This window comes from Balaenoptera ricei, chromosome 10 (assembly GCF_028023285.1).
Source record: "Balaenoptera ricei isolate mBalRic1 chromosome 10, mBalRic1.hap2, whole genome shotgun sequence".
NCBI lineage: Eukaryota > Metazoa > Chordata > Mammalia > Artiodactyla > Balaenopteridae > Balaenoptera > Balaenoptera ricei.
Genome location: NC_082648.1, coordinates 47,079,274 through 47,103,502, shown reverse-complemented (window position 1 = coordinate 47,103,502; position 24,229 = coordinate 47,079,274). Strand labels below are relative to the sequence as shown.

Below are 24,229 nucleotides of genomic sequence, written 5' to 3'. Positions count from 1 at the left end.
TCGGACTTAGATCCCAACTGTCTTAAGTCAGCAGGAAATCCATTGTGCTGTGATTTGGGGCTCAATATAAGGGATCGACTCAGATAAAAGAATACTTGTACTCGCTTCCCTTTTCCTTACTTCATCACCAACTCCCCCGCCCGCTCGGGGTCACATGGAGCAGCCCCGCTCTCCCCGCCCCGCTCCCCACGTGGGCGGGATCTGGTCCAGCCCAGCCGGGTGGCGGGAAATGTGGCGGCCGCTGCTGGCTCCGCGGGGATCCTGAGGACCGGCGGGGAGCGGGTGAGTGTCTGGGCGAGAGGGCTCTAAGCGGATTGCGTCCCTTCGAAGCCGCGGGGGCTCTTCTGGGAGGCGCGGAGTCCCCTTTCCCGCCACCCGGTTTAAAGACAGGGGGCGGGGCGCGCGCTTTAGGTGCGCACGCGTCCTCACCCCGCGTCCTGTGTGGGAACCGCAGCGTTTCCAACTCTCCTGGGACGTCCCGTCATTTTCCCGACGCGATTCTGCACAGATAGGTCCTCGCGCAGCGGTGCGGCTGTGATGGGAAGGGGCTTGGAACCCTTAAAGTAAAACAGAAGCTTCCCGGGCATTTACCCTTCGGAACTTTCCATCCAGTTCAGACCCGAAAAAAATAGGTGTACAGCTTGGTGGTCAGCAGGAGCTGGGATTCACTGGTCGCTTGACTTAAATCTTGAGTTTTTATAAAATGGATTTCTCATTCCCTTCCTTCCTTTCCCTCGGGTAGAAGGCTTAAGGAGGATACAGCCTCTGCTTGGGTTTGTTAGCCGGACCATCAGCCGTTAATTAAGCTCCTTCCCTTGAGTCTCTCAATTCTTGGCCCTTCGTGCTGCCACTACATAATTACCGTTATAAAAAGTAGATCTGGTCATTTCAGATTAAATTTAAAACTCCTCTTTGGCCGCCCACGGTGAAGTTTATATCTTTAGGTGGGTGTCCATGGCCTTTGGCAGTCTGACTCTGACCCTGTCAGCTGATTTTCTAAAGCTCCCTATCATTTTTTTCTATCTCATGCACTTGACTCCCAAACCTGTGGAAAGGGTGTGTCTGCATTGTGCTCTTTCACGCTTTGGTACCTGTGCTCCTGCTGTTCCCTCTACTTGAAGTTCTTGCCACTTCTCTGCCAAATGAACTTCTCTTTCAGGAGCTCAGTTGTCCCGCTGAAAACCTCTATTTCCAGCCCTCCTGGGCCGAAGTAGTCACTTCTTCCTCTGTGTCCCTGAAGTATTTTACCTCCCTCTATTATCAGTGGCACTTATACAACTGAGTAAAAGGTTACTGAGCTCCTAACATGTACTGTGCCCTGTGCTCAGTACCAGGTGGACAGAGATGAATAGAACAGAGTTTCTGCCCTGATGGAACTGGAAGGAAGAACACGTGTAAATGAGTCCTCTGCAGTTACAGGGTGACAAAGAAGTCTGCCCTGGCTTCCTTACTCCTCTCAGAACTCTCTTGAGTAAGTTTATCTACTTTCACAACTTGACACACCGCCTTACATCCTGATGCCTCCAAATCTCCAGCCCCAACCTCTCCTCCCTCAACTTCGAAACTTGTCTACTTCAGCTTAGAAAGCATGTGTTGAGCACTTATGATACCTGCCGTGGCCCGGGTTCAAGTCCTGGTTGGGGAACTGACATCCCCCAAGCTGTGTGGCAGGGCCACCAAAAGAAGAAAAAGACGCAAGCCTGTGGAGCATCATCACTTAAGGAGGAGTGGAGGAGCAGCCAATATGAGGTCAAGGAAAGGTGTTTGTTTTCTTTTGTTTTGGGGGGTTTTCCCACCCCCTAAGACGGAGGAGCTTTGAGCAACTCATAACATATGGGAATGGAGCCAGTATAAAGAAAAAATTGGAAACAAATGAGGAATGAGGAAGAAGCAACTGAGGGACAAGAAGTAATTGATCATTCACAAATGGAGGGCTTAGATTCATTTGAAATATGTATGTTTTTAGGCTTGGGTGGAGAGAATTGAGACAGTTCGTTTCTGATGATCTCAGTTGTTCTGAGAGGAAGGGACCTGAGACACCAGCTGAGAGGTGTGGGAAGCAGTGGAGTAAAGGGGCTTGAGGGTAACGGTGAAAGTTAGAAACAGCTGTTCCTTGGGAAGGAGAAGAGGGAGAAGGCCAGGAACACTAAGGATTTGCTGGGCCAGGCTGAGGACCTGTTCAGGTTGGAGACCACATTTGTTGTGTATCATTTTGCAGGGTTGTTTGGTTTCCTCTAGCAGATCTGACTCTAGATTTGAATCCAGGAGTCTAGAAAGCAAATGGTTGCATTGATCTGAGGTTGGGATCTTTTGCAGAGTGAATGCAGTAAAAGGAAAAAAGATTGAGACCTTACAGAGAGTGATGTGTAGTGATACACCAGTAGGATATGTGCTCCTGCTTGTGCGACCCCAGTTTGATCATTTTGTTTTTCAGCTCAGAAATCTTCAGTTAGTCCCAGGCTTATGTTCTAAATCCTTGAATTGATAGACAAAGACCAAGTTTTCCCATAAAGCCGGTTCCAACCCTCTTTTCCATTGCTTTCCTGTTAAGACTCCTCTATTCATAGTGGCTCCCTCCCTGGTTTTACTCTGGCAAATTCTCTGCTTAAGTTCCCCTCCTCCTCTCAGCTGCCTGAATTCTATGCAGCCTTCAAAGGCCCAGTTCTAATCACACTTTCTCTGACAAAACCTCCTTGGCTACTTTAACCTGAAAAGAGCCCTAGTTTTATTTCTGCAACTAAATTCCTTAAATTTCTTTAGCACTGCAGCCACTGCACCTGCACAGCACTATCTTTTGCCTTGGAGGATCTTTGTAAGCACTTAGTGACTGACTATAGAGTCCAGTAGATGGAGAGGAAATTAATATTTTGAGAATTCTTTGTGCTCAACACTCAGTAAAGTGTTTGATATCAGAGCTTCTCAAACTTTCGTGGTGAACGACCAGGGTTTTTTTCCCCCCCAAGCTGTTGCAGACCGGTACTTTTCTTTCTTTCTTTTTTTTCTAGCTTTATTGTGATATATCACTTGAAATATAAAGTACTTTTCTAAAATAGTAGAACTAGAATAGTATTATTAGAAAAATTAAATTACTAGAGAAATAACGTTAAAAAGAGACATACAGAATATAGGCATTTTTACTATTAGATTCAACAAACATCAACTGCGTCAAATTGCTATAAGATGTTCTAAATGCTTATGCTTTGTTTTTGTCCATATCTTGATGCAGACTGCTAACAGTTTGTGGACCAGTGTCCATTGGTCCACAAATGACACTGATTTCCATGATCTCATCTGAACCACCCCCTACTTATTTTTCTCAGTGTACTGATAAGGAAACTGAGGTTTAGGTTAAGCCACATGCCTCAAGATCACCAACTTAGTACTGGACAGAACTGGAATTCAAATGCCAAGCGTCATTCTGTTCATACTAGTGAATCTCAAAGCTGGTTCTTAGAGCAGGGTTGGTTTGGGACAGAGTTTTTTGCTTGGTTTTATTTTGTTTTCAAGAAATATGTTAATTTTCTATTTTGAATTGCAAGCGTATTTAATATTTTATCCTTTATTTTCCTTTGGTTCTTGCATTTTGAGGCCTGCGTTTGAGATGATTATTGCTTCATCTCAACTGCTTAGTACTTAGTTGAGTGAGAAAAGTAACTAACATCCCTTTTAAATGTCCAGATCTGCTTTGTCTAAGGTGTTTGACAGAGTTTCTCATCTGTCTATGATAAAATGTGAAAATACAACATAATGAGTTTTTTCATAAAATTAAATGTATTAAAGGACTGTACTTTATTCTGGGATTTTTGTCCTTCTTAGGTTTTTGTGGGGGTTTTTTGGTGTTTAAATACTGAAAACAATGTATAGTAATTGGGTGTTTTTTTATAACAGCTGTATTGAGATATAATTCACATACCATAAAATTCACCCTTTTAAAATGTACAATTCACAGAGATGTGCAACTGTTACTGCTATCTAATGTTAGAACATTTTTATCACCCTCAAAAGAAACCACATACGTCCCTACTAGCAGTCACTCCCCATTGCCTCCTCTCCCCAGTGTCTGGCAACCACTAATCTACTTTCTGTCTCTCTGGATTTGCCTATTCTGGGTATTTCATATAAGTGGAATCTTACAATATGTTACCTTTTGTGTCTGGCTTCTTTCATGGAACGTAATGTTTTCAAATTTCATCTATATTGTAGCGTGTATCAGTACTTCATTCCTTTTTATTGTCAAATAATATTCCATTGTGTAGATATACCACTTTTTGTTTATCCATTCATCAATTGATGGACATTGGGGTTTTCCACATTTTGGCTATTATAAATAATGCTGCTGTGAACATTGGTGTGCAGGTTTTTGTGTGGACGTGCATTTCATTTCTCTCAGATATATACCTAGGAGTGGAATTGCTAGGTGCTATGGTAACTCTGTTTAACATTTTGAGGAACTGCCAAACCAACTTCCACAGCAGCTGCACCATTTTACAGTCCTACCAGCAATATAGGAGGTTTGTGTGTCTGTATTTTTTTTTAATTGTCCTTAAGTTACAAAATTTAGAGTCTATCACCTTAGGTTAGTCTCCCTAAATTGAAAAAAAATTAAAGACCCATCCATGAAATCCAGAAGTTGGGGAACAACTATATTACCCCAGTCAGTATTTAAAAACAAAGCAAACAGAACAAAACAAAAAACTCAAAAAAACCCTATCTAGAAGGTCATCAATTAAAAAAATGATGAGAACTAACTGCTGATTGTTGAATAAAGTTGTAGACCACCTTTGCATCTTTTTTTTCCCCCCGCCTTTGCATCTTGATTTTCCTTCAGCATAACAGTCTTGTATATGTTAAAGCAGTTCCCAATTATAGGATCATTTGGCGAGCGTTTCCTAAATACTGTGCCTGTGCCCCTTCTCCCCAGCCCCTGGAGTTTCTGAATATTTGGACAGGGCCTAAGCAGGTATCCTAAGGTGGTTTTAAAGTACAGCCTGGCTTGAGAATGACTGTTTAGGTAGTTGAGACATTGAGGGTATAATGTTAATGCTTTTACTTGCATGTTTTGTTAATTCTAAGGTAAACATTTTTTCAGAAAAAAAAAAAAGGAATTTCTTTTTTCTATTGGTTCTCTGGTAAGCCAGAATGGCTGGTTTTCCTGTTTTGCCTTTGTTCTGGGTCGAAGAGGTGGCATGGGGAGAATTACTTTCAAAGTAGAAAACTCAGGAAGGAGAATAAAGTACTCCGATTGGAACAAAGAGAAATTAAAAGCTTGTATATATCTCTTCTGTCCCGTTATCCTGAAACAGCACCTGTGGTTTCTCCTTTTCCCTCTTTGTAGGAGGAAAGAATTTGGTGGAGGTAACTATAGTGAGCCCACGCTCACTATGACTTTAGTGAGCCCTGTGCTTAGTCATTAGCTGGGGGACTGCCCAGGAAGAGTAGGGCTGAGGTGGGTCCTGGAGGTGCTGTCAGCTAACTGCATTCTTTGCAGCTGAATGGAAAGTTCTTTCTTGAGAAATCTGAGCAGGCACTTCCATGGCTGCCACAGTATCCTTTCCCTTACTTCTCAGATAAGGAAGCTAAGACTGACTTGATGAGGAATAAATGGGCAGGTAGGCAGTGAAGCCAGGACTCTGACCCCACCTTCTGACCGTTGTACTGTTCTTTCTATTACACCAAGTTGCATTTAACAGTTTCTACTGAATGTCTGTCTTATGAAAGAAATTCACTGCATTCAGAAATGCATAAAACAACATTTAGTAGAGGAGAAAAGATGTATTCTAAGTTATTATAACGTAAAGAAGTAGTTCAGTGACGGAGGAGGAAGTCCATTTAGAGTGATATGTGCCGTCAGATCCTGTCCTGCTGTAGGCTATCAGGGAGAGCTTCGTGGAGGAGTGGCATTTGAGCTGGATCTTGAAGATCAGATAGGCTTAGAACTTTTGGAGTTAAGGGAGGTGGACCTTCCAGAAGGAGGGAGCAAGGTTTGGAGAGCGTGAGGGGGCTCTATGTCTTGGAATATGTATGTTTATGTTCCTGGGTTGGGGGGCTACATAGCCAGACGAGGCACCTAAGGCATGGATCTAAGAAGTGGTGGGTTGGATGGGTAAGTGTGAAGTAGATATAAGACAGATAATCAGGCTATAAGTGGTCTAGGAGAGGAAGATGAGGCCACACAGACTAGGTGAGTAGCTTCTAGATAACTGCATGAAAAGAGAGTGAACTGTAAGTTTTCTGTCCCTGGCTGATTTTTTAATAGTATGTTTCTACCAGTGAGGGCTGGAACTCCTGTTTAGAGCTCTTTTATTCCAGTTCTAATGAATAGGCCCAAGACTGCCAGCTTGCCCCACGTAAACCCAACTTGCCTGGGAGCTTTATCATAGTCATCTGACCCATTTCTTCCTCTACTTTGCTTGTCGCTCTCTGGTTTTGTCAGAACTGCAGGGGGTTAGAACCTGAAGTCTTAGGTCTCTTACATAACCTCTTCCCTTCTCACATCTGCAAGGATGCGCCTTCCCTATCTCCTTTCCTCTCCAGCTTTTATTTAGGTAGCCAGGTAACAGCAGTTACCACCTCTGTTATTTTTGCCTTTCAGGTAAAACGATGTGTTGAAAGCAGAGGTTTGAGTACTCTGCTGGGGCCAGTTTTACAAATATTGAGTATTATTGAATATTAGAATTGGTCTGCTCTGTGTGTGTGTGTGTGTATGTGTATGTGTGTATACACCAGTGGTCTGTCTGGAAAAGCTACATGTATCTTTTTTTTTTTTTTTTAAGCTAGATCCATCTTGGAGGAGAGTCACAGATCTCACACACTGCACCTACCTCACTGGAGGCCAGGTCTTAGGGTCTGCAAGTCCCATGAGAAAGGGCAGCAAAGGCAGGTATCCCTTCAGTTTTCCTGGTCATTCTGTGTTTTACTGGCTCACTGTTGCTGGGCTGAGCGGTCAGAAAGGAGATTAGCACTGGGTAGGGGAAGGGAAGGCAGCAGCCCAGAGAAGTAGCCCAGTTACATAAATGCATGGAGATAACATCAGGCATTAAACCTTGGTCCTTTGGACATGGCCCATTTCTTATTTCCTGTGGGGGAACAGGGGTGGAGTTGGGCTAGGGGTACATATGGAACAGGGAAAGGTGTTTTTAGAGGAAGCTGCTGCGTGCTGAGAGTGTGGCTGAATGTGACAAGGGGACGCATAGTGCATGTAGTGTGTGTGTGTGTGTGTGTGTGTGTGTGAGACTAGTGTCAGGTTCTGAAACATCCAGGATCTGTGCCTATTTGCTTATCTGATGAGGGTTTAGGGATCTTAATAAAAGGGGGTGTGCTTCAGAAAAGGAAGATGGTTCTTCTGTGGAGAGGGACAAGGAATTTAACTAGTTCCTATTTACTTCTTTTCCTCACCCATTCTGTTAGGTACTGGCCTCTACTAAGATCACCAAAATTTAAGAGTAACTTGGGGGAGGAGAGTGAGGGAACTTTCTTTACACATCCCCAGGGCCTCAGAAGCCTCAGGGCTCCTGGGATATATCAGATCCTCAGTGGGATCACTGTACAGTCAGAGCTGGGTTTTCTCAGTTCTTGTGGTACAGCAGAGCTCTAACTGTGTGGGTGGAAGGTGGAGGGGGACCGGGTCCAGCAATTTTTTTATTTTTGGCCGTGCTGCACAGCTTGTGGAATTAGTTCCCCGACCAGGGATTGAACCTGGGCCCTTAGCAGTGAAAGCGCTGAGTCCTAACCACTGGACCGCCAGGGAATTCCCCCGGCAATTTTAAGGCAGAGGGAAGCTCATTCTCCCACCTTCTCACAAGGCTGCAGAGCTTTCTCAGGGTGAAATTCTCAGAGTTGATGCCCTTTGCTAACCAGCCTTTCTTTCTACTAGGTTATCTAGACTCAAACATACTGTTTCTACAGTTTCAGACCCGATTGAGAGGATGGGATGGCTTAATTCTTAGTCTCGGAGCCTCCTGGGTAGAAGTCTTAACTTAAAGTTTTCCCTGGGACTGGGAACAGCACTTCCGGTGCTGACAAAAGTGAAGCATTTGAGGACCTTGATCAGAATACTCAGAGCATTAGGGCCCTGCCTGCTCCCCCCTCCCTTTTATGGGGAGGACCCTACATTTGTTTTGTTTTGGGTTTTTTAAATAGATTTATTTATTTATTTGTTTATTTTTATTTTTGGTTGCGTTGGGTCTTTGTTGCCGCGCGCAGGCTTTCTCTAGTTGCGGCGGGCAGGGGCTACTCTTTGTTGCGGTGCGCGGGCTTCTCATTGCGGTGGCTTCTCTTGTTGAGGAGCATGGGCTGTAGAGCACAGGCTCAGTAGTTGTGGTGCACAGGCTTAGTTGCTCCGCAGCATGTGGAATCTTTCCAGAACAGGGCACGAACCCATGTGCCCTGAATTGGCAGGCGGATTCTTAACCACTGAGCCACCAGGGAAGTCCCCCTACATTTGTTATCTTTCCTTGTCTCTATAGGCCTCTTCATTTCTAGCTCCCTTGGCTCCACCTGCCTTTCTTCTCTAACGGCTGGTCCACTGATGTATGGACTTGAACATGATGAATTGTGAACTTCTAGCCACATGCAGTGCTCTTGGGTACTTGGAGGGAGACACTTACCACAAGGAGCCAGATTGCTTAGGTGAGTCGCTTTTTGAGGTAACAGGTTAAAAAAAAAAAAACGCTTGAGTCTAGGTCTTTTGAATTTCTCAAGCCCTGGGTATGAAGAGCACATGGGCCTGGGTAGAGCTTCTGCCAGGGTTCCATGTAAGTGTTTATTCTGTCCCTGAAGAGAGTGTGAAGGATTTGATCCGCTACTTGAGGCATGAGGATGAGACGCGAGATGTACGGCAGCAGCTGGGGGCGGCGCAAATCCTGCAGAGCGACCTCCTACCCATCCTTACCCAGCACCGCCAGGACCAGTCTCTCTTTCATGCTGTCATCAGGTTGATTCCCCAGCTTTTTTTTTTTTTTTTTTAATTGAAGTATAGTTGACTTACAATGCTATGTTAATTTCTGCTGTACAGCAAAGTGATTCAGTTATACATACATATACATTCTTTTTTATGTTTTTTCCATTACGATTTATCACAGGATATTGAATATAGTTCCCTGTGCTATACAGCAGGACCTCGTTGTTGATCCCCCAGCTTTTTAACATATACTGTGTGCCAGCCTTTGGTATTTGTGCCTGGTGAGGAAACTGAACAGCTTCTCCCTCCTTCATGGTCTCCCCAGGCTGATGGTGAACTTGACACAACCAGCCTTGCTCTGTTTTGGCAGCGTGCCCAAGGAGCCCAGCTTCCGGCACCACTTTCTGCAGGTGCTAGCGTACTTGCAGGCCTACAAAGAGGTGAGGTTTTCCTCCAGAACCCCGGGGCAGAGTTTGGGGGCGGTGGGAAAGGAGAGGGTGGGGGCTACTTAAGGTCCACCCCCCTGTTTCATAGGCCTTTGCCAGTGAGAAGGCTTTTGGAGTCCTCAGTGAAACGTTGTATGAGCTGCTGCAGCTGGTGAGTCTCCACCTCACAAGATCCCAGGGGACAGTTAGCGCCCTGCTCCTCCCCTGGGCAGAACCCCAGGTGGGGCGTCAGAACATGCGGGGTTTGGAGATACGGTCCCAGTCCTTGGGGGTACAAGTCCAATCCGCTGTCTCTGCTGCCTCGGGACTGCTCGAACTCTTCCTGTTCTTTCTTTTTAATCCTGATTCTTCTCTGTGCCTCTCTCGCCCCATCAGGGTAGATGCCTCCCGCCTTCCACAGGGGGTCTTGTCCTCTAACTCTCCTTCTTCTGACCAGGGCTGGGAGGAACGGCAGGAGGAAGACAGCTTGCTGATTGAGCGGATCCTGCTGCTGGTCAGAAATGTTCTCCATGTCCCAGCCGACCTTGATCAGGAGAAGGTGATCTTGGCTGGTCTGAGTTCTTGTGCTTGATTAGGTTGGGCTGCCCCTTTTTCGCTGTTCTGTCCTCTGACGAAACTCGGGGAGGGACCTTCGTCAAGGAATGAGTTGGAAAACCTCAAGGCAGGGCAGTAGAACTGACTGATCTCCCCTTTTCCCCTCACCGCTTACCGCTCAGAGGATCGATGATGACGCCAGTGTCCACGACCGGCTTCTCTGGGCGATTCACCTCAGTGGCCTGGACGACCTGCTCCTCTTCCTGGCCAGCGCAACTGCAGAGCATCAGTGGAGCCTCCATGTGCTGGAGATCATCTCCCTTATGTTTCGTGACCAGGTGAGACACTCACCTGTTGCCTTAATCCCTTCCCTCATGTCCGTTTCTGCTGTGCGGCCGGAATTGCTCTTGTATCATGACTGAAATACCTGGGGAAGGCAGGTGCCAGGTGGAATAGCCATGTCTTAAGTACAGGGTCCCATCAACAGTCCTATTTTGTTCACTCTTTCTGTCCCCACTAGGAGTGAACTCAGAATAGGGAATGACTGTCCTTCTGACTCTTCCCTCCTTGTTCTAAATCTAGAACCCTGAGCAGCTGGCAGGAGTAGGGCAGGGACGCTTAGCTCAGGAGCGGAGGACAGCTGTGGCAGAACTGGAGGTGTTGCGCCAGCGAGAGATGGCAGAAAAGAAGACTCGAGCCCTGCAACGAGGCAACAGGTGAGTGGTGGAGAGCCGCTCTACCCATGTTCCCGTTCCTGCACTGCGGAATGCTAGGGCTTGGGCCAAAGGCTAAGGCAGTGGTGACCAGAGAGCACTTTGCAGTTACAACATACTCTGATGTGCTGCTGAAAGAGAATGGGGATGGAGCTTCCAGAGAATTGAGGAATCACCCTGGACTTTTTTTTCTCTGCAGGCATTCTCGATTTGGGGGCTCCTACATTGTCCAGGGCTTGAAATCCATTGGGGAGAGGGACCTCATCTTTCACAAAGGTCTCCACAATGTGAGTATTCTCCCATCAGGGGTGGGAACATTGTGGAGTGGGGGGCCTTTATCTCTCTGGAGGTAAATCTTCTCTGTTCTTGGGCTTAGAAAGTTGGAGACCTAGGAGAAATAGAGCTTTTGGCCTTGTCTTTACCTGCATCTTCACTTAGTACCAGAGGGAGAGCACCTTCTACAAGTTTCTTCTGAGGAAAATGTAGTACCAAGGATGTGTAAAGAGCTGCCGGGGACGGAGGTGGTTAGGAGTAATTCTAATTCCCTCAACCTACATCCCCAGCTCCAAAACTACACTTCAGATTTGGGAAAGCAGCCCCGACGGGTACCTAAACGTCGCCAGGCTGCCCGGGAGCTGTCCGTTCAGCGCCGCTCTGCCCTCAACGTGAGACTCTTTCTCAGAGACTTCTGCTCTGAGTTCCTGGAGAACTGTTACAACCGGCTCATGGGCTCGGTGAAGGTGAGAGCCTAGGAAAGTTGGAGTAGAGAGGTGATTGGGGCAGCGGTGGGTAAGAAGGGCAAGCTGGGGAGGAACCCATGGAAAGCTGACCATGGAGAGTGGACTAGTAGGTGAGACGGATGTAGGGTGCGCCTGAGACATGGTGATGAAGTCAGGAGGGAGGGGGTTATTGATACGACAAAAAAAGCTGTAGAGATTGCCGCAGAGGAAGGGGAAGGGAATGTGGGGAGAATGAGAGAGGGATGGAAATTTGGGTCCTAGAATATTGTTACAGTGGTGTCCAGGGTCCACCTGGTCATCATAGGACAGGAGGAAGTTGGAAGCCCTGAGGTCATGAAGTGGTCTGTTTTTCCTGGACATCAGGACCACCTGCTTCGGGAGAAGGCTCAGCAGCACGATGAGACCTACTACATGTGGGCTTTGGCTTTCTTCATGGCCTTCAACCGAGCTGCCTCCTTCCGGCCAGGCCTGGTTTCTGAGACCCTCAGTGTCCGCACCTTCCACTTCATTGAGCAGAACCTCACCAAGTACTATGAGATGATGCTGACCGACCGCAAGGAAGCCACCTCCTGGGCACGCCGGTGAGCAGGAGGAGAATTGGGGTCAGAGTGGACATCTTGGCCTGGCTGGGAATCTGAATGCCTGAATTCTGGATGGTACTTTCTGTCCTGTTTCAGGCTTCAGGTGGTCAGCTGGGGAGCAAGGACTGACTGGGTCATTCCGTTTTTGATGGAACTATTTTGGCGGGTGAGGGTGCAAAGGGTGATACTGTTTCCATGAACCAAGGTCCTAAGCTGTCCTCCATTTTACCTCTTTCCCTCTCACAGGATGCACCTGGCTCTGAAGGCCTATCAGGAGCTGCTGGCCACAGTGAATGAGATGAATGTGTCCCCAGACGAGGCTGTGAGGGAGAGCAGCCGCATCATCCAGAGTGAGGCCTGGTTTGCTCTCTGATCCCGCCTTCCCTGCCTCTTGATCCGAAACTCACTCTTCCCAGACCCAGCTTCACCTGTCTCTCCTTTCCCCAAGCTTTCCAGATCAGTCCTTCCATTCCTTTCTCTTCCCTGTTTCTAGACAACATTTTCTATGTGATGGAGTACCGAGAGCTCTTCCTGGCACTCTTTCGAAAGTTTGATGAGAGATGCCAGCCCCGCTCTTTCCTTCGTGACCTGGTGGAAACCACCCACCTCTTCCTCAAGATGTTGGAGCGGTTCTGTCGGAGCCGTGGGAACCTGATGGTGCAGGTACTGGGCAGCCCAAGGTGTAGAAAGAGCTGGGGGGAAAGGGTGGGGGACAGAAAGGACAGGGGCCTCTTTCTCCTCACATTTTCTGTAGCTTAAGCTGGTCTGTTAGAACTACTCTGAACTAAGGGCAAGAGTTTTGTTGGTGTTGCCAATGTGGTTCTGCCTTGTGAGTCTCCTCTCATTAGGTTGATCCCTGATCTACCATAAGTATCTTAATTCATTCAGGAAACATTTATTAAACGCCTGCTCTGTCCTAAGCACATAGACTCTGGGGGTTTCATAATTTTATTTTATTTACTTTTTTTTTTTTAAGATTTTTTTTTTTGATGTGGACCATTTTTAAAGTCTTTATTGAATGTGTTACAATATTGCTTCTGTTTTATGTCTGTTGGGGTTTTTTTTTTTTTTTTTGGCCACGTGGCATGTGGGATCTTAGCTCCCCGACTCGGGATGGAACCCACACCCCCTGCATTGGAAGGCGAAGTCTCAACCACTGGACTGCCAGGGAAGTCTCAGGGGGTTAATAATTTTAGAATTTAGTAATTATGCTGTGCTATTTCCTGGTTATACTTCAGAAGCACTGTAATGAGATAGAAAGGGCCTTACATTAAAAGTCAGAGGTCTGGGGACTTCCCTGGTGGTCCAGTGGTTAAGCCTCTGAACTTTCACTGCAGGGGTCCAGGTTCGATCCCTAGTCAGGGAACTAAGATCTCACATGCCGCATGGTGCGGCCAAAAAAAAAGTCAAAGGTCTGGGATCTCATCCTGTATTAGTTACTGTTAGAATAACTTAAGCTGCTTGTGTGAGTCCTGGTTTTTAAAGTTGGTTGTAACATCTACCCATGAGCCTGAAATGATATAATAAATGAAAAGTCTGGGACAAGAAGAAAACCTCAAGGAATTTCTATCCTGGAGACACAAGGACTCTGCTTTGTAAAAATTTTCCTATAATTCTGTTTGCTATAGGTTAAAACTCGGTCAGAACTGGACTTGAAAGGGGCCGTAGTACCAATGAGACTTTTCTAAAAGGTCTATTTACACTCGGAGCTCTGTTGTATTAGCAGTACTAACAGGTGCTATCATTTATCGAGCGTTTACTATGTCTCAGACGTTGTGCTAAGGTTTCCCTATAATCCTCACAATAGCACTAGGACACATGCGCAGAGTGGTTAAGCAACTTGTCCAAGGTCTTGCTGGTATATGGCTAGCGTCAATACTTAAATCCTGGTCTGCTGGAATCCAAACTCATGCTCCTGACCTTTAGTGTGTTTGTAAGTTCCTTGAATAAAGCATGAACCTCATTAAGGGCCTCACAGGCCCTCCTATTTGCCCACAGCGAAGACTGGTTCACAGCCATGACTTGGGGGAGCGGGGTCAGGGTATTGACTCTCATTCTCCTGCTTTTCAGGAGAAAAAATTGTAGTTTACATTTGCAGAGTGCTTTGCATTTTATAAAGCCTTTTCATATAGAATTTTTTATCCTCAGAGCAAATTTGCTCATTCTCTAGGCTTCTGTTTAAGGTATCACTGCCGCAAGAAATGAGTCACGTGCTGTTCCTGGGTTTTGCTATGGCGTTTTATGCTCAGCCATGTTCTAGGTCTTATCCAGGCTGTAGTGTCATTTACCTGTCTACTTACCTGTCTCCCCCACTAGGCCACAAGCGCCTCAAGGGCAAGGAAATGTGCTCTTCACTGCTGCTTCCCCATTGCCATTGAGTAGCACATAGTGGTCACTCTGTGAATGTCTAATTAATTCAGACATCTAATTATTTAGTTAATAGAGGACATTGATGGGGAAAAGGCCTCCCTAGCTCTCGTGCCATCCTAACACAGTTCCTTCTCTGTAGAACAAACGAAAGAAGAGAAAGAAGAAAAAGAAGGTCCTAGATCAGTCCGTAGCTTCTGGTAATGTCCCCTACAGCCCAGAGGAAATGGAGTCTGTGTGGCCCTCCCTGGCTGAGCAGCTACAGTGCTGTGCCCAGGTAAGTAGTTGCAGAAACTCTCTCTTTCTTTTTTTTTTTTTTAATACATTCATTTATTTATTTTTGGCTGCGTTAGGTCTCCATGGCTGCGCGCAGGCTTTCTCTAGTTGCAGCAAGCGGTGGCTACTCTTCATTGCTGTGCATGGGCTTCTCATTGCGGTGGCTTCTCTTATTGTAGAGCACGGGCTCTAGGTTCATGGGCTTCAGTAGTTGTGGCGCACGGGCTCAGTAGTTGTGGCTCGTGGGCTTTAGAATGCAGGCTCAGTAGTTGTGGCGCACGGGGTTAGTTGCTCCGTGGCATGTGGGATCTTCCCGGACCAGGGCTCGAAGCCGTGTCCCCTGCATTGGCAGGTGAATTCTTAACCACTGCGTCACCAGGGAAGTCCTACTCTCTGGTTCTTGAGGGTAGTGCTCTGGGCAGGCTCTCTGGGTCTCCCCCGCCCCAACTGTTACCAAAGCTTTAATAATCCCTCTCTAGGATCCTGAGCTCAGTTTGGACTCCATGGTTCCCTTTGATGCGGCCTCAGAGGTGCCCGTGGAAGAACAGCGGGCAGAAGCCATGGTGCGGATCCAAGACTGTCTCCTGGCTGGCCAGGCCCCACAGGCCCTGACCCTTCTTAGGTCTGCCCGGTAAGAGTCCCGCCTACCCATCCTTCCACATCCAGCCCCTGGGCTTTTGGGGGCAGGGAGTGGCTTTCACTGTGGCACAGGGTTCTCAGTCTTCAAGAGAGAAGTCCCCTCAGAAGCGCTGGGGCTCTGTACAGGGTACTGAGTCCTGGGGAGTTTTGGTTGGTTTATTGGGAGGTTTATTATTTGTTTTTGTTTCATTTTTGAGAAATATTACCACAGTTAGTTGGGGAAAAAAAAATAAAGTTAATTCTATGAGCCAAAGATAGCCATCATTAACATTTTGATGAGTTATCTTCCAGAGTTTTTCCCTCTGTGTTACATATAGACATATCATATACACCTTCTTTTACAAGATCGAAATATTGCAATACTGATTTATAGTATTTTTTTCACTTCTCAATATATTGTGAGCATCATTTCTTTTTTTTTTTTTTCAAGTATTTATTTATTTATTCTGGCTGCACCGGGTCTTAGGTGAGGCACGTGGGATCTTTGCTGCGGCATGCGGGATCTTTAGGTTGCAGCATGCAGACTCTTAGTTGCGGCATGTGAACTCTTAGTTGCAGGAGGCATGCGGGATCTAGTTCCCCAACCAGGTATTGAACCCAGGCTCCCTGCATTGGGAGCGTGGAGCCTTAGCCACTGGACCACCAGAGAAGTCCCGTGAACATCATTTCTCATCAGATATATTTCTGCAATTATTAATGGCTTTAAAACACCATTGTGAGAGCAGCGAAAAATAAATAGATAAATAAATAAATAAATTTATAAAAACAAAAAACACCATTGTGTGAATATGTACATTTGTTCAACATTTGTTCAAATGTCACGCATTTAGATTATTTGCCTTTTCTTCCTATATGATTTTCTTTGCAGTGTGGCTTATGAGGGAGAATTTCCCTAGAGTCTTTGTTTCATCTTTGAAATAACAGTCTGGTGCTCGCTTCGGCAGCACATATACTAAAATTGGAACGATACAGAGAAGATTAGCATGAAATAACAGTCTGCATCCTCTTTCCAGCTGGAAAATAAAATAAGTCTAAATTCCTTCTCCCACTTCAAATTATAACTGAGATATTCCCTCTGTGCTCCAGGGAGGTGTGGCCAGAAGGAGATGTGTTTGGCTCTCAGAACATTTCCCCAGAGGAGGAGATTCAGCTGCTGAAGCAAATCTTCTGGGCCCTGCTTCCCCGTGAGTCTCCATTTCCTTCTCATCTCTCTCCTTCCAGCTCTTCTCTAGCGCCAGCGTCACAGACACCCAGTAATCCTCAGTCTTTCTATAGGGCAGCAGGGGCCAGAGGAACAAGGGGCAGAGGAAGAAGATGAAGAAGAGGAGGAGGAGGAAGAGTTGCACGTGGTCGAGGTGTTGGAGAAAGAATTTAACTTTCTGGACTACCTGAAACGGTGCGGGCTGGGAGGACAGAATTGGTGTCAGGGTGGAGACCGTGGGGCTGTGAGGACGACCACACGTCCTCACGCTGACATCCTCTCGCTCCCTGTCTTGGTGCAGCTTTGCAAACTCAACTGTCATCCAAGCCTACGTGCTGCTGCTGCGGAGCTACAAGCAAAATAGCGCCCACACCAACCACTGTGTCGTCAAGATGCTGCACCGGCTGGCCTATGATCTCAAAATGGAAGCCCTGCTTTTCCAGCTTTCCCTCTTCTGCCTCTTCAATCGTATGCTTAGCGACCCTGCTGCTGGGGCCTACAAAGTAAGGAGATACAAAAGAATGAGGTTCTAGAAGTGTAGGGGAGTCCTGGGGTAAAAGGATAGGGGATAAAGTGCCCTGAGCTGTGTCAAGGCTGAGCGATGAGAGAACGGTGAGGAAGTAGACAGGCAGGTTGAGGGAGCTGCAAGGGGAAGGATAGAAGAGGCTGAGCGAGGAGGGGGCAGCTGGGAACAGGCCTAGAAAAAATACCTAAAGGCCCATGTTTATGTACATTTAGGCCACAGGCCTCACAGCAGTCTCCCTCTCCCACAGGAGCTAGTGACTTTTGCCAAATACATCCTGGGCAAGTTCTTTGCATTGGCCGCGGTCAACCAAAAAGCCTTTGTGGAGCTGCTGTTCTGGAAGAACACAGCTGTGGTTCGAGAGATGACTGAGGGCTATGGCTCCCTGGATGGCGGGTGAGCTTGAGGATGGGGAAGGCTTGGCGGTGGGGAAGGGGTGACACAGTCACAGAGTGTCAGAGCTGGAAGAGCTTGCAGATCAGTTGGTGTAACCTTTCTTTCCCTTTCGTAGGTGAGAAAACAAGCCCCGAAGGTGAAATGCTTTACCTGAGGTCACCTGAGAGAGGAACTGGGATTGAGCCTAAGTCTCCTGTCTACTCTAGTTTCCTTCTTCACCAGCGTTCGGGGGGGCAGTCAGAGTGGGGTGGCCCCCCAGAGAGAGTCTATATGTGCCTTATCCCAAGATGTGCTGGGAAGCCATAAGGATGCATAGAAATATTTGTCCTCTTTCCCTGAGTATCTCAGCTTCTCTCCTTTCACTCTTCTCTCTCTTTCCCATAATACTCTCAGCCCCTGCAGTGTCAGGTTCCATGGGCCCAACCTGGAAAATCTTAGTTTGACTTTTGGGTTCTTAAGTGGAAGGAGAGTAAGAGGAAGGAAGCACACCTTAGGCCTCTGCTAGCTGGCTCCTTTGCGGTACCTGCATTGCCCTTATTCTTTTTAGAAGAGAAGACCTTTGGTCTCCTCTTTTTGAGCCAACAATCTACATGCTCCCCTTCTCCTTTCCCCATTTAGATCTTCTAGTCGCAGACGCCCTGTGTGGAGCCCAGAGGAGGAGGCCCAGCTTCAGGAACTGTACCTTGCCCATAAGGATGTGGAAGGTATGAGGCCTTGAGGTCTGAAGAGCATGAGGAGGGCAGCCTGAGCTCCAGGACCCCTCTTCACTGCCTCACTCCTCCTCCACCTCAGGTCAGGATGTGGTGGACACCATCTTGGCACACCTGAAAACTGCTCCTCGGACACGCAAGCAGGTCATCCACCATCTGGTACAGCTGGGACTGGCTGACAGCGTCAAGGACTTCCAGAGGTAGAGGCACACGCTCTGGAGGGAATTGAGATGGGGAATCCACTCTTCACTCCCTGATCTCCCCCTTCCACTGACACCCCCCTGAACAGGAAAGGAACCCAGATTGTACTGTGGACGGAAGATCAGGAGCTGGAGCTGCAGCGGCTTTTTGAGGAGTTCCGGGACTCTGATGGTAAGTGAGTTGGAAGCTCAGAGAACCTCTGAAATGAGAGCCAAGCTCTCAATTTCTTTTCCTGATGCTTCCTGTTCCCAAGGAAGGCTTATCCTCTCCATCCTGTCCACTTGCTCTGTTTATGGTGTCGTTTTTGTTTGTTTGTTTTTAAATATATATTTTTTTTCTTTTTTATTATATAAGTTACAGGTATACAATATAGTGATTCACTATAGTCACTAATTTTTAAAGGTTATACTCCACTTATCGTTGTTATAAAATATTGGCTATATTCCCCGTATTGTACAATGTATCCTTGTAGCTTATTTTATACCTAATAGTTTGCACCTCTTAATCCCCTACCCTTATCTTTCCCCTCCCCCTTCCCTCTCCCCACTGGTAACCACTAGTTTGTTCTCTATATCTGTGAGTCTGCTTCTTTTTTGTTATATTCATTCATTTGTTTTATTTTTTAGATTCCACATATAAGTGATGTATAATATTTCTCTTTCTCTGTCTTATTTCACTTAGCATAATGCCCTCCAACTCCATCCATATTGCTGCAAATGGCAAAAATTCATTCTTTTTTATGGCTGAGTAGTATTCCTTTGTGTGTGTGTGTGTGTGTGTGTGTGTGTGTGTGTGTGTGTGTGTGTGTATACCACATCTTCTTTATCCATTCATCTGTTGATGGACACTTAGGTTGCTTTTATACCTTGGCAATTGTAAATAATGCTGCCATGAACATTGGGGTGCATGTATCTTTTCAAGTTAGTGTTTTTGTTTATTTTTTTGGATATATACCCAGGAGTGGAATTGCTGGGTCATATAGTAATTCTATTTTTAGTTTTTTGAGAGACCCCCATACTGTTTTTTGTGGTGTCATTTTTGAGTGAATTGAGCTAGCCTCTTTCCAAAGACCTCTGTTTCCTTTACTAATCCCTTTCCCCTGTTGCTCTTGGGCATTCACACTTTCTTTCTCTATAGATGTGCTGGGTAATATCATGAAGAACATCACAGCCAAACGCTCACGGGCCCGAATAGTGGATAAACTGCTGGCTCTGGGGCTGGTGGCTGAGCGGCGGGAGCTGTACAAGAAACGCCGGAAGAAGTTGGCGCCCTCAAGCTTGGTAACAGTCTTACCCTGGCTCTGCCAGCTGGACCTGCCCCCCCGAAGTGCTCCTTAGAAGTAGCCCACCCAGATTCTTCCTGTCTCAGGCTCTTCTGAGTAGATCCCCCCAGTGGGGTGGCCAGGAACCAGAGGACTCCACTCAGTTCTTCGTCTTGTCTCCTTTTGTTCATTACCCACCCCAATGAATTTTAGCCTAATGAAGAGGAGTCCTTGAACGATTTTTGCCAGGAAGATCTAGAAGAAGAGGAAAACCTGCCAGAGGAAGAGAGTGAAGAGGATGAAGAGAAAGAGGAGGGCTCAGAAGCAGAACAAGCCCACGGTGGCTCCATCCTTTCAACTCAAAACCTTGGGCAAAACCTGCATCAGGAAGGTGAGGGCCCAGTTGGGAGAGATGTCTCAGGTGGTGGGGTTGGTTGTATGGGCCAGTTATAAGTTTTCCACCTTCCCTTAGGCTTTTCTGCTCCCCTCCTGTGGCTCCAGAACTGCCTCATTCGAGCAGCGGAAGATCGGGAGGAGGTTGGTGAGTGGATAAATGACGGTTTCAGGAGGACTGGGGTCTGGAGGCTGCTGGAGATCTGGTCGTGGGATGGAGGGCCAGTTCTTTCTTCACATCTTCACCATGTGACCATTGACCCTGTCCTAGGCTGCTCTCAGGCAGTTCCACTGGTGCCACTGACAGAAGAAAATGAGGAAGCAATGGAAAATGAACAGTTTCAGCAGCTGTTGCAAAAGCTAAGGGTTCGGCCTCCTGCCTCTGGGCAGGTAAATACACCAGTTACAGCATCAGCCAAGTGTGTTGGTGCTACTTTAAGATACATCCCCTCCTCCTCATTTCCTGTCACCTCTGACTGTGACTCCTGCAGCAGCTGTCCTGCTAATCTCTCCAATCTTCCCTTCTCCTAAGTCCATCTTCCACACTGCCCCCGAGTTATCTTTCTAAAATACAGTTTTGATTATATCACTCCCCTGATCAGAGCACTTGATGGTTCCCCACTGTTTGCAGGACAAAGTCCACAGCCTCCCAGTGGTGTCTCTGGCCTTGGCCAGCCATTGCAGCCTCACAGCCACGTCACCACACACCTACCTGACACTACAGTCATCCGGGGCTGCTTTCCATCCTCCAAACAGTAGGCTTTTTCATACCCCCAAACAGTTGATCATGCCAGTCCCCCTACTGGAAGGCTCCAACCTCATACACAAGGTGGCAGATCACCCATCTTCCTGATGAACACTCCACCCAACCTTGAAGAGTTAGTTCAGTTGTCACTTCCTCAGAGAAGCAGTCTCTATCCCTCCTTCAACCCCCCCACCCCAACACCAAAATTCACAGATATTCAAGTCTCTTATATAAAATGGCATAGTATTTGCGTATAACCTATGCACATCGTCTCTAGATTAATTGTAATCCCTAATACAATGTAAATGCTATGTAAATAGTTGACAATGTGCAGCAAATCCAAGTTTTGCTTTTTGGAACTTTCTGGAATTTTTCATTTTTTTTCCCCAATGTTTTTGATCTGCAGTTGGTTGAATCCATGTATGTGAAACCCTCGGACACGGAGGGGCAACTGTAATCATTTTGGTGGCTGTGATTTGTTCATTCCCTTAATATAGCCCCAATCCTGTGGTGTTACAGTACATTGGTTCTTTCTCCCATTAGATTGTGAGTTCCTTGAGAGCAAGGATCATATCTGACTCACCTTTAGATCCCCAGGATCCATTCATTTACTTATGTAGTTAACAACTGTATTTACTGGGAACCTCCTGGTGTATCAGGCACTGTGTTAGACATTGGGCACATACTAGATAAATAAGCAATAAGTAGAGTTCACAACCCTTGTGGAGCTTCACCAATGTAGGCTCATATTTATTCAATGAATAATATCAAAATCTGGTGCACTAGAGGCTGGCTGCTCCTTTCCCACTACTCTCATTTTCGACTTCTTTGCCCCTGTAGGAAACCTTCTGGCGAATTCCAGCCAAGCTGAGTCCCACCCAGCTCCGGAGGATGGCAGCTTCTTTGAGCCAACCAGAGGAGGAGGAAAAGCTTCAGCCAGGATTAGAACCTAAGGTCCCCGGAGAGCAAGGCCCTGAGGAGGAGCACCAACAGGAAGAGGCGCACCAACAGGAGGAGGAGCGCCAAAAGGAGCATCGAGCACATGCCCCGAGGGCCCTCCTGTCAGCCCGGAAAAAGAAAGCAGGCCTGGTGTCCCCAGAGGGTAATACCAGGACCACTTATCTATTGAGTACTATTGAGTACTTACGCAGCCGCCGTGTGATCAAGAGGGCTGATAGGGTAGTTGAGACTATGAGGACCTAGTTCCCTAATTTTATGCCTCTCATGGTCGTTTCAGAGGAAGGGACTGATGGTGGGAAAGAGCAGCTGAAAGTGGCACCCAAGAAGCGACAGCTGCTGGACAGCGATGAGGAAAAGGAGGAAGATGAGGGCGGGAGCAAAGGTAGGGGGGTCTGGTCGGGATCTGCCTTTTCTTCTAACCTCTAGCACTCTTCCCTCCAGTCCTGAAGGTAAATGCTACCATCCTCCTTCCCCCTTGACAAATTTAGATATCCTGTCTTCTCACCCCTGTCATTCCCATAGCACCAGAGTTGGGAGCTCCAGGAATCCGGAAGAAGAAGCGGTTTCAGATTGAGGATGACGATGAGAGCGACTGAAGAGCCAGATGCCTAGGGGCAGAGATAGACCCATTTTTAAGTGGTGAATTTAAATCTGAGTTTGGAGGGGCATACAGGACCTGGAAACTCCTCTTACTGGACAGAAGCTGTGGAGCCCTGGGCTTCTGCATGGATTTAGGGTCCAGGAAATCCAGGCAACAGTGTTGGCCTCCTGTTCAGTCACTTCTTGCTTCTCCCACTTTTATCAGTGTGCCCCAGTAGCTCTCTGGAGACTTATTCCTCTTCTTCTTTGGTTAATAGCACACCCTGGCAAAGGAGAGGAGTGAGTGAAATATAGAAGGCACCTTAGACCCCTCTTACTGGTCTGTTCCTTTTGCCTTTCTGCTGGAGGTGGGTCACAGCACTAGATGGGGAGTTTTGTGACATGATGAGTGGGGATATTGCACCATTTTTAAAAAGGCATTAGACACGCCCATCCTCATTTTCTTTCCTATGATCACCCCCTGAACACCAGATTGAGCCCAGTTCCTAATGTTGAAATAGGGTTGGGATGCAGTACTCGTCAGATGATGAACGTGTTTGGTTGGTGTTTGGCATTGAATTAAACATGTAAAATTAAAAGTTGCCAATGTTGATCTGACTTGCCAATCTGTCTAAATACCTCAACCCTCCACCTGCTATGTTCGTGTAAGAACTTTTAACTATTAGGGTTAAAAGAGATTATCAGCCTTCCCTTTTCTCTTGCTTTCCCTACACAAGACATAGAAAAACATTCACACCTCAAGATCCTTTGTCTAGGATAAATCTTTAGGGTAAAAAGAGTATGCATCAGAACAGGTACATGAAAAGATGCTCAATGTCGTTAATCAGAGAAGTGCAAATCAAAACCACAATGAGATATCACCTGATACCTGTCAGAGTGGCTGTCATCAAAAAGAACACATATAACAAATGTTAGTGAGGATATGGACAAAAGGGAACCCTCGTACACTGTTGGTAGGAACATAAATTGGTGTAGCCACTGTGGAAAACAGTATGGAGGTTCTTCAAAAAAAAACTAAAGATAAAACTACCATATGACCAAGCAATTCCACTCCTGGGTATATATCTGAAAAACATGAAAACACTAATTCACAAAGATACATGCACAACAGTGTTCATAGCAGCATTATTTACCATAGCCAAGATATGGAAGCAGCCTAAGTGTCCATCAACACATCATCAATGGATAAAGAAGATGTGGTATATATGTAATGGAATATTACTTAGCCATAAAGAGGAATGAAATTTTGCCATTTGCAATAACATGGATGGACTTGGAGGGTATTATGCTTAGTGAAATAAGTCAAACAGAGAAAGACAAAGACTATATGATATCACATATATGTGGAATCTGAAAAGTACAATTAACTAGTGAATATAACAAAAAAGAAACAGACTCAGATATAGAGAACAAACTAGTGGTTTCCAGTTGGGAGAGGGAAGGGGAGGGGGGCAATACAGGGGCAGGTTAAGAGGTACAAGCTACTATGTATAAAATAAGTAAGCTACAAGGATGTATTATACAGCACAGAGAATATAGTCAATATTTTATAGTAACTATAAATGGAGTATAACCTTTAAAAATTGTGAATCACTATGTTGTATATCTTATACTGTACATCAAGTATACCTCAGTTTTGTTTACTAATTTTTATTGGAGCATAATTGCTTTACAATGTTAGTTTCTGCTGTACAGCAAAGTGAATCAGCTATACGTATACATATATCCCCTCTTTTTTGGATTTCCTTCCCATTTAGGTCACCACAGAGCATTGAGTAGAGATCCCTGTGCTATACAGTAGGTTCTCAGTTATCTATTTTATACATAGTATCAATAGCGTATATATGTCAATCCCAATCTCCCAGTTCATCCCACATCCCCTTACTCCCTTGGTATTCATGTTTGTTCTCTAGGTCTGTGTCTCTATTTCTGCTTTGCAAATAAATTCATCTGTATAATTTTTCTAGATTCCACATATAAGCAATATTATACAATATTTGTTTTTCTCTTTCTGACTTACTTCACTCTGTATGACAGTCTCTAG

General features: G+C 46.1%; 1 protein-coding gene and 1 pseudogene across 1 annotated transcript; both read left to right on the top strand.

The window, feature by feature from the left end:
• The first annotated feature begins 208 nt into the window (after positions 1 to 208).
• Positions 209 to 22,777, top strand: TIMELESS (timeless circadian regulator). Its single transcript, XM_059934651.1, has 29 exons — positions 209 to 282; positions 8,466 to 8,628; positions 8,779 to 8,932; positions 9,225 to 9,339; positions 9,434 to 9,496; positions 9,782 to 9,883; positions 10,062 to 10,217; positions 10,462 to 10,595; positions 10,792 to 10,879; positions 11,156 to 11,332; positions 11,696 to 11,913; positions 12,160 to 12,263; positions 12,407 to 12,576; positions 14,423 to 14,557; positions 15,036 to 15,187; positions 16,282 to 16,379; positions 16,471 to 16,591; positions 16,698 to 16,899; positions 17,170 to 17,315; positions 17,934 to 18,019; positions 18,108 to 18,225; positions 18,315 to 18,397; positions 19,364 to 19,506; positions 19,701 to 19,878; positions 19,960 to 20,028; positions 20,152 to 20,270; positions 21,466 to 21,727; positions 21,863 to 21,967; positions 22,108 to 22,777. The coding sequence occupies exons 2-29, from the start codon at positions 8,532 to 8,534 to the stop codon at positions 22,179 to 22,181; spliced, it is 3,669 nt and encodes a 1,222-aa protein (XP_059790634.1). The 5' UTR covers positions 209 to 282; positions 8,466 to 8,531; the 3' UTR covers positions 22,182 to 22,777.
• LOC132373822 (U6 spliceosomal RNA) lies at positions 16,124 to 16,181 on the top strand (annotated as a pseudogene).
• Positions 22,778 to 24,229: the final 1,452 nt, after the last annotated feature.

What these genes read in the sequence shown, in the direction of transcription:
- TIMELESS (XM_059934651.1), top strand. Translation starts at nt 8,532, where the DNA reads ATGGACTTGAACATGATGAATTGTGAACTTCTAGCCACATGCAGTGCT. An exon ending in GTGGGAACCTGATGGTGCAG is followed by an intron (nt 12,577 to 14,422) that starts GTACTGGGCAGC and finishes CCTTCTCTGTAG; the next exon opens with AACAAACGAAAGAAGAGAAA. An exon ending in ACCCTTCTTAGGTCTGCCCG is followed by an intron (nt 15,188 to 16,281) that starts GTAAGAGTCCCG and finishes TCTGTGCTCCAG; the next exon opens with GGAGGTGTGGCCAGAAGGAG.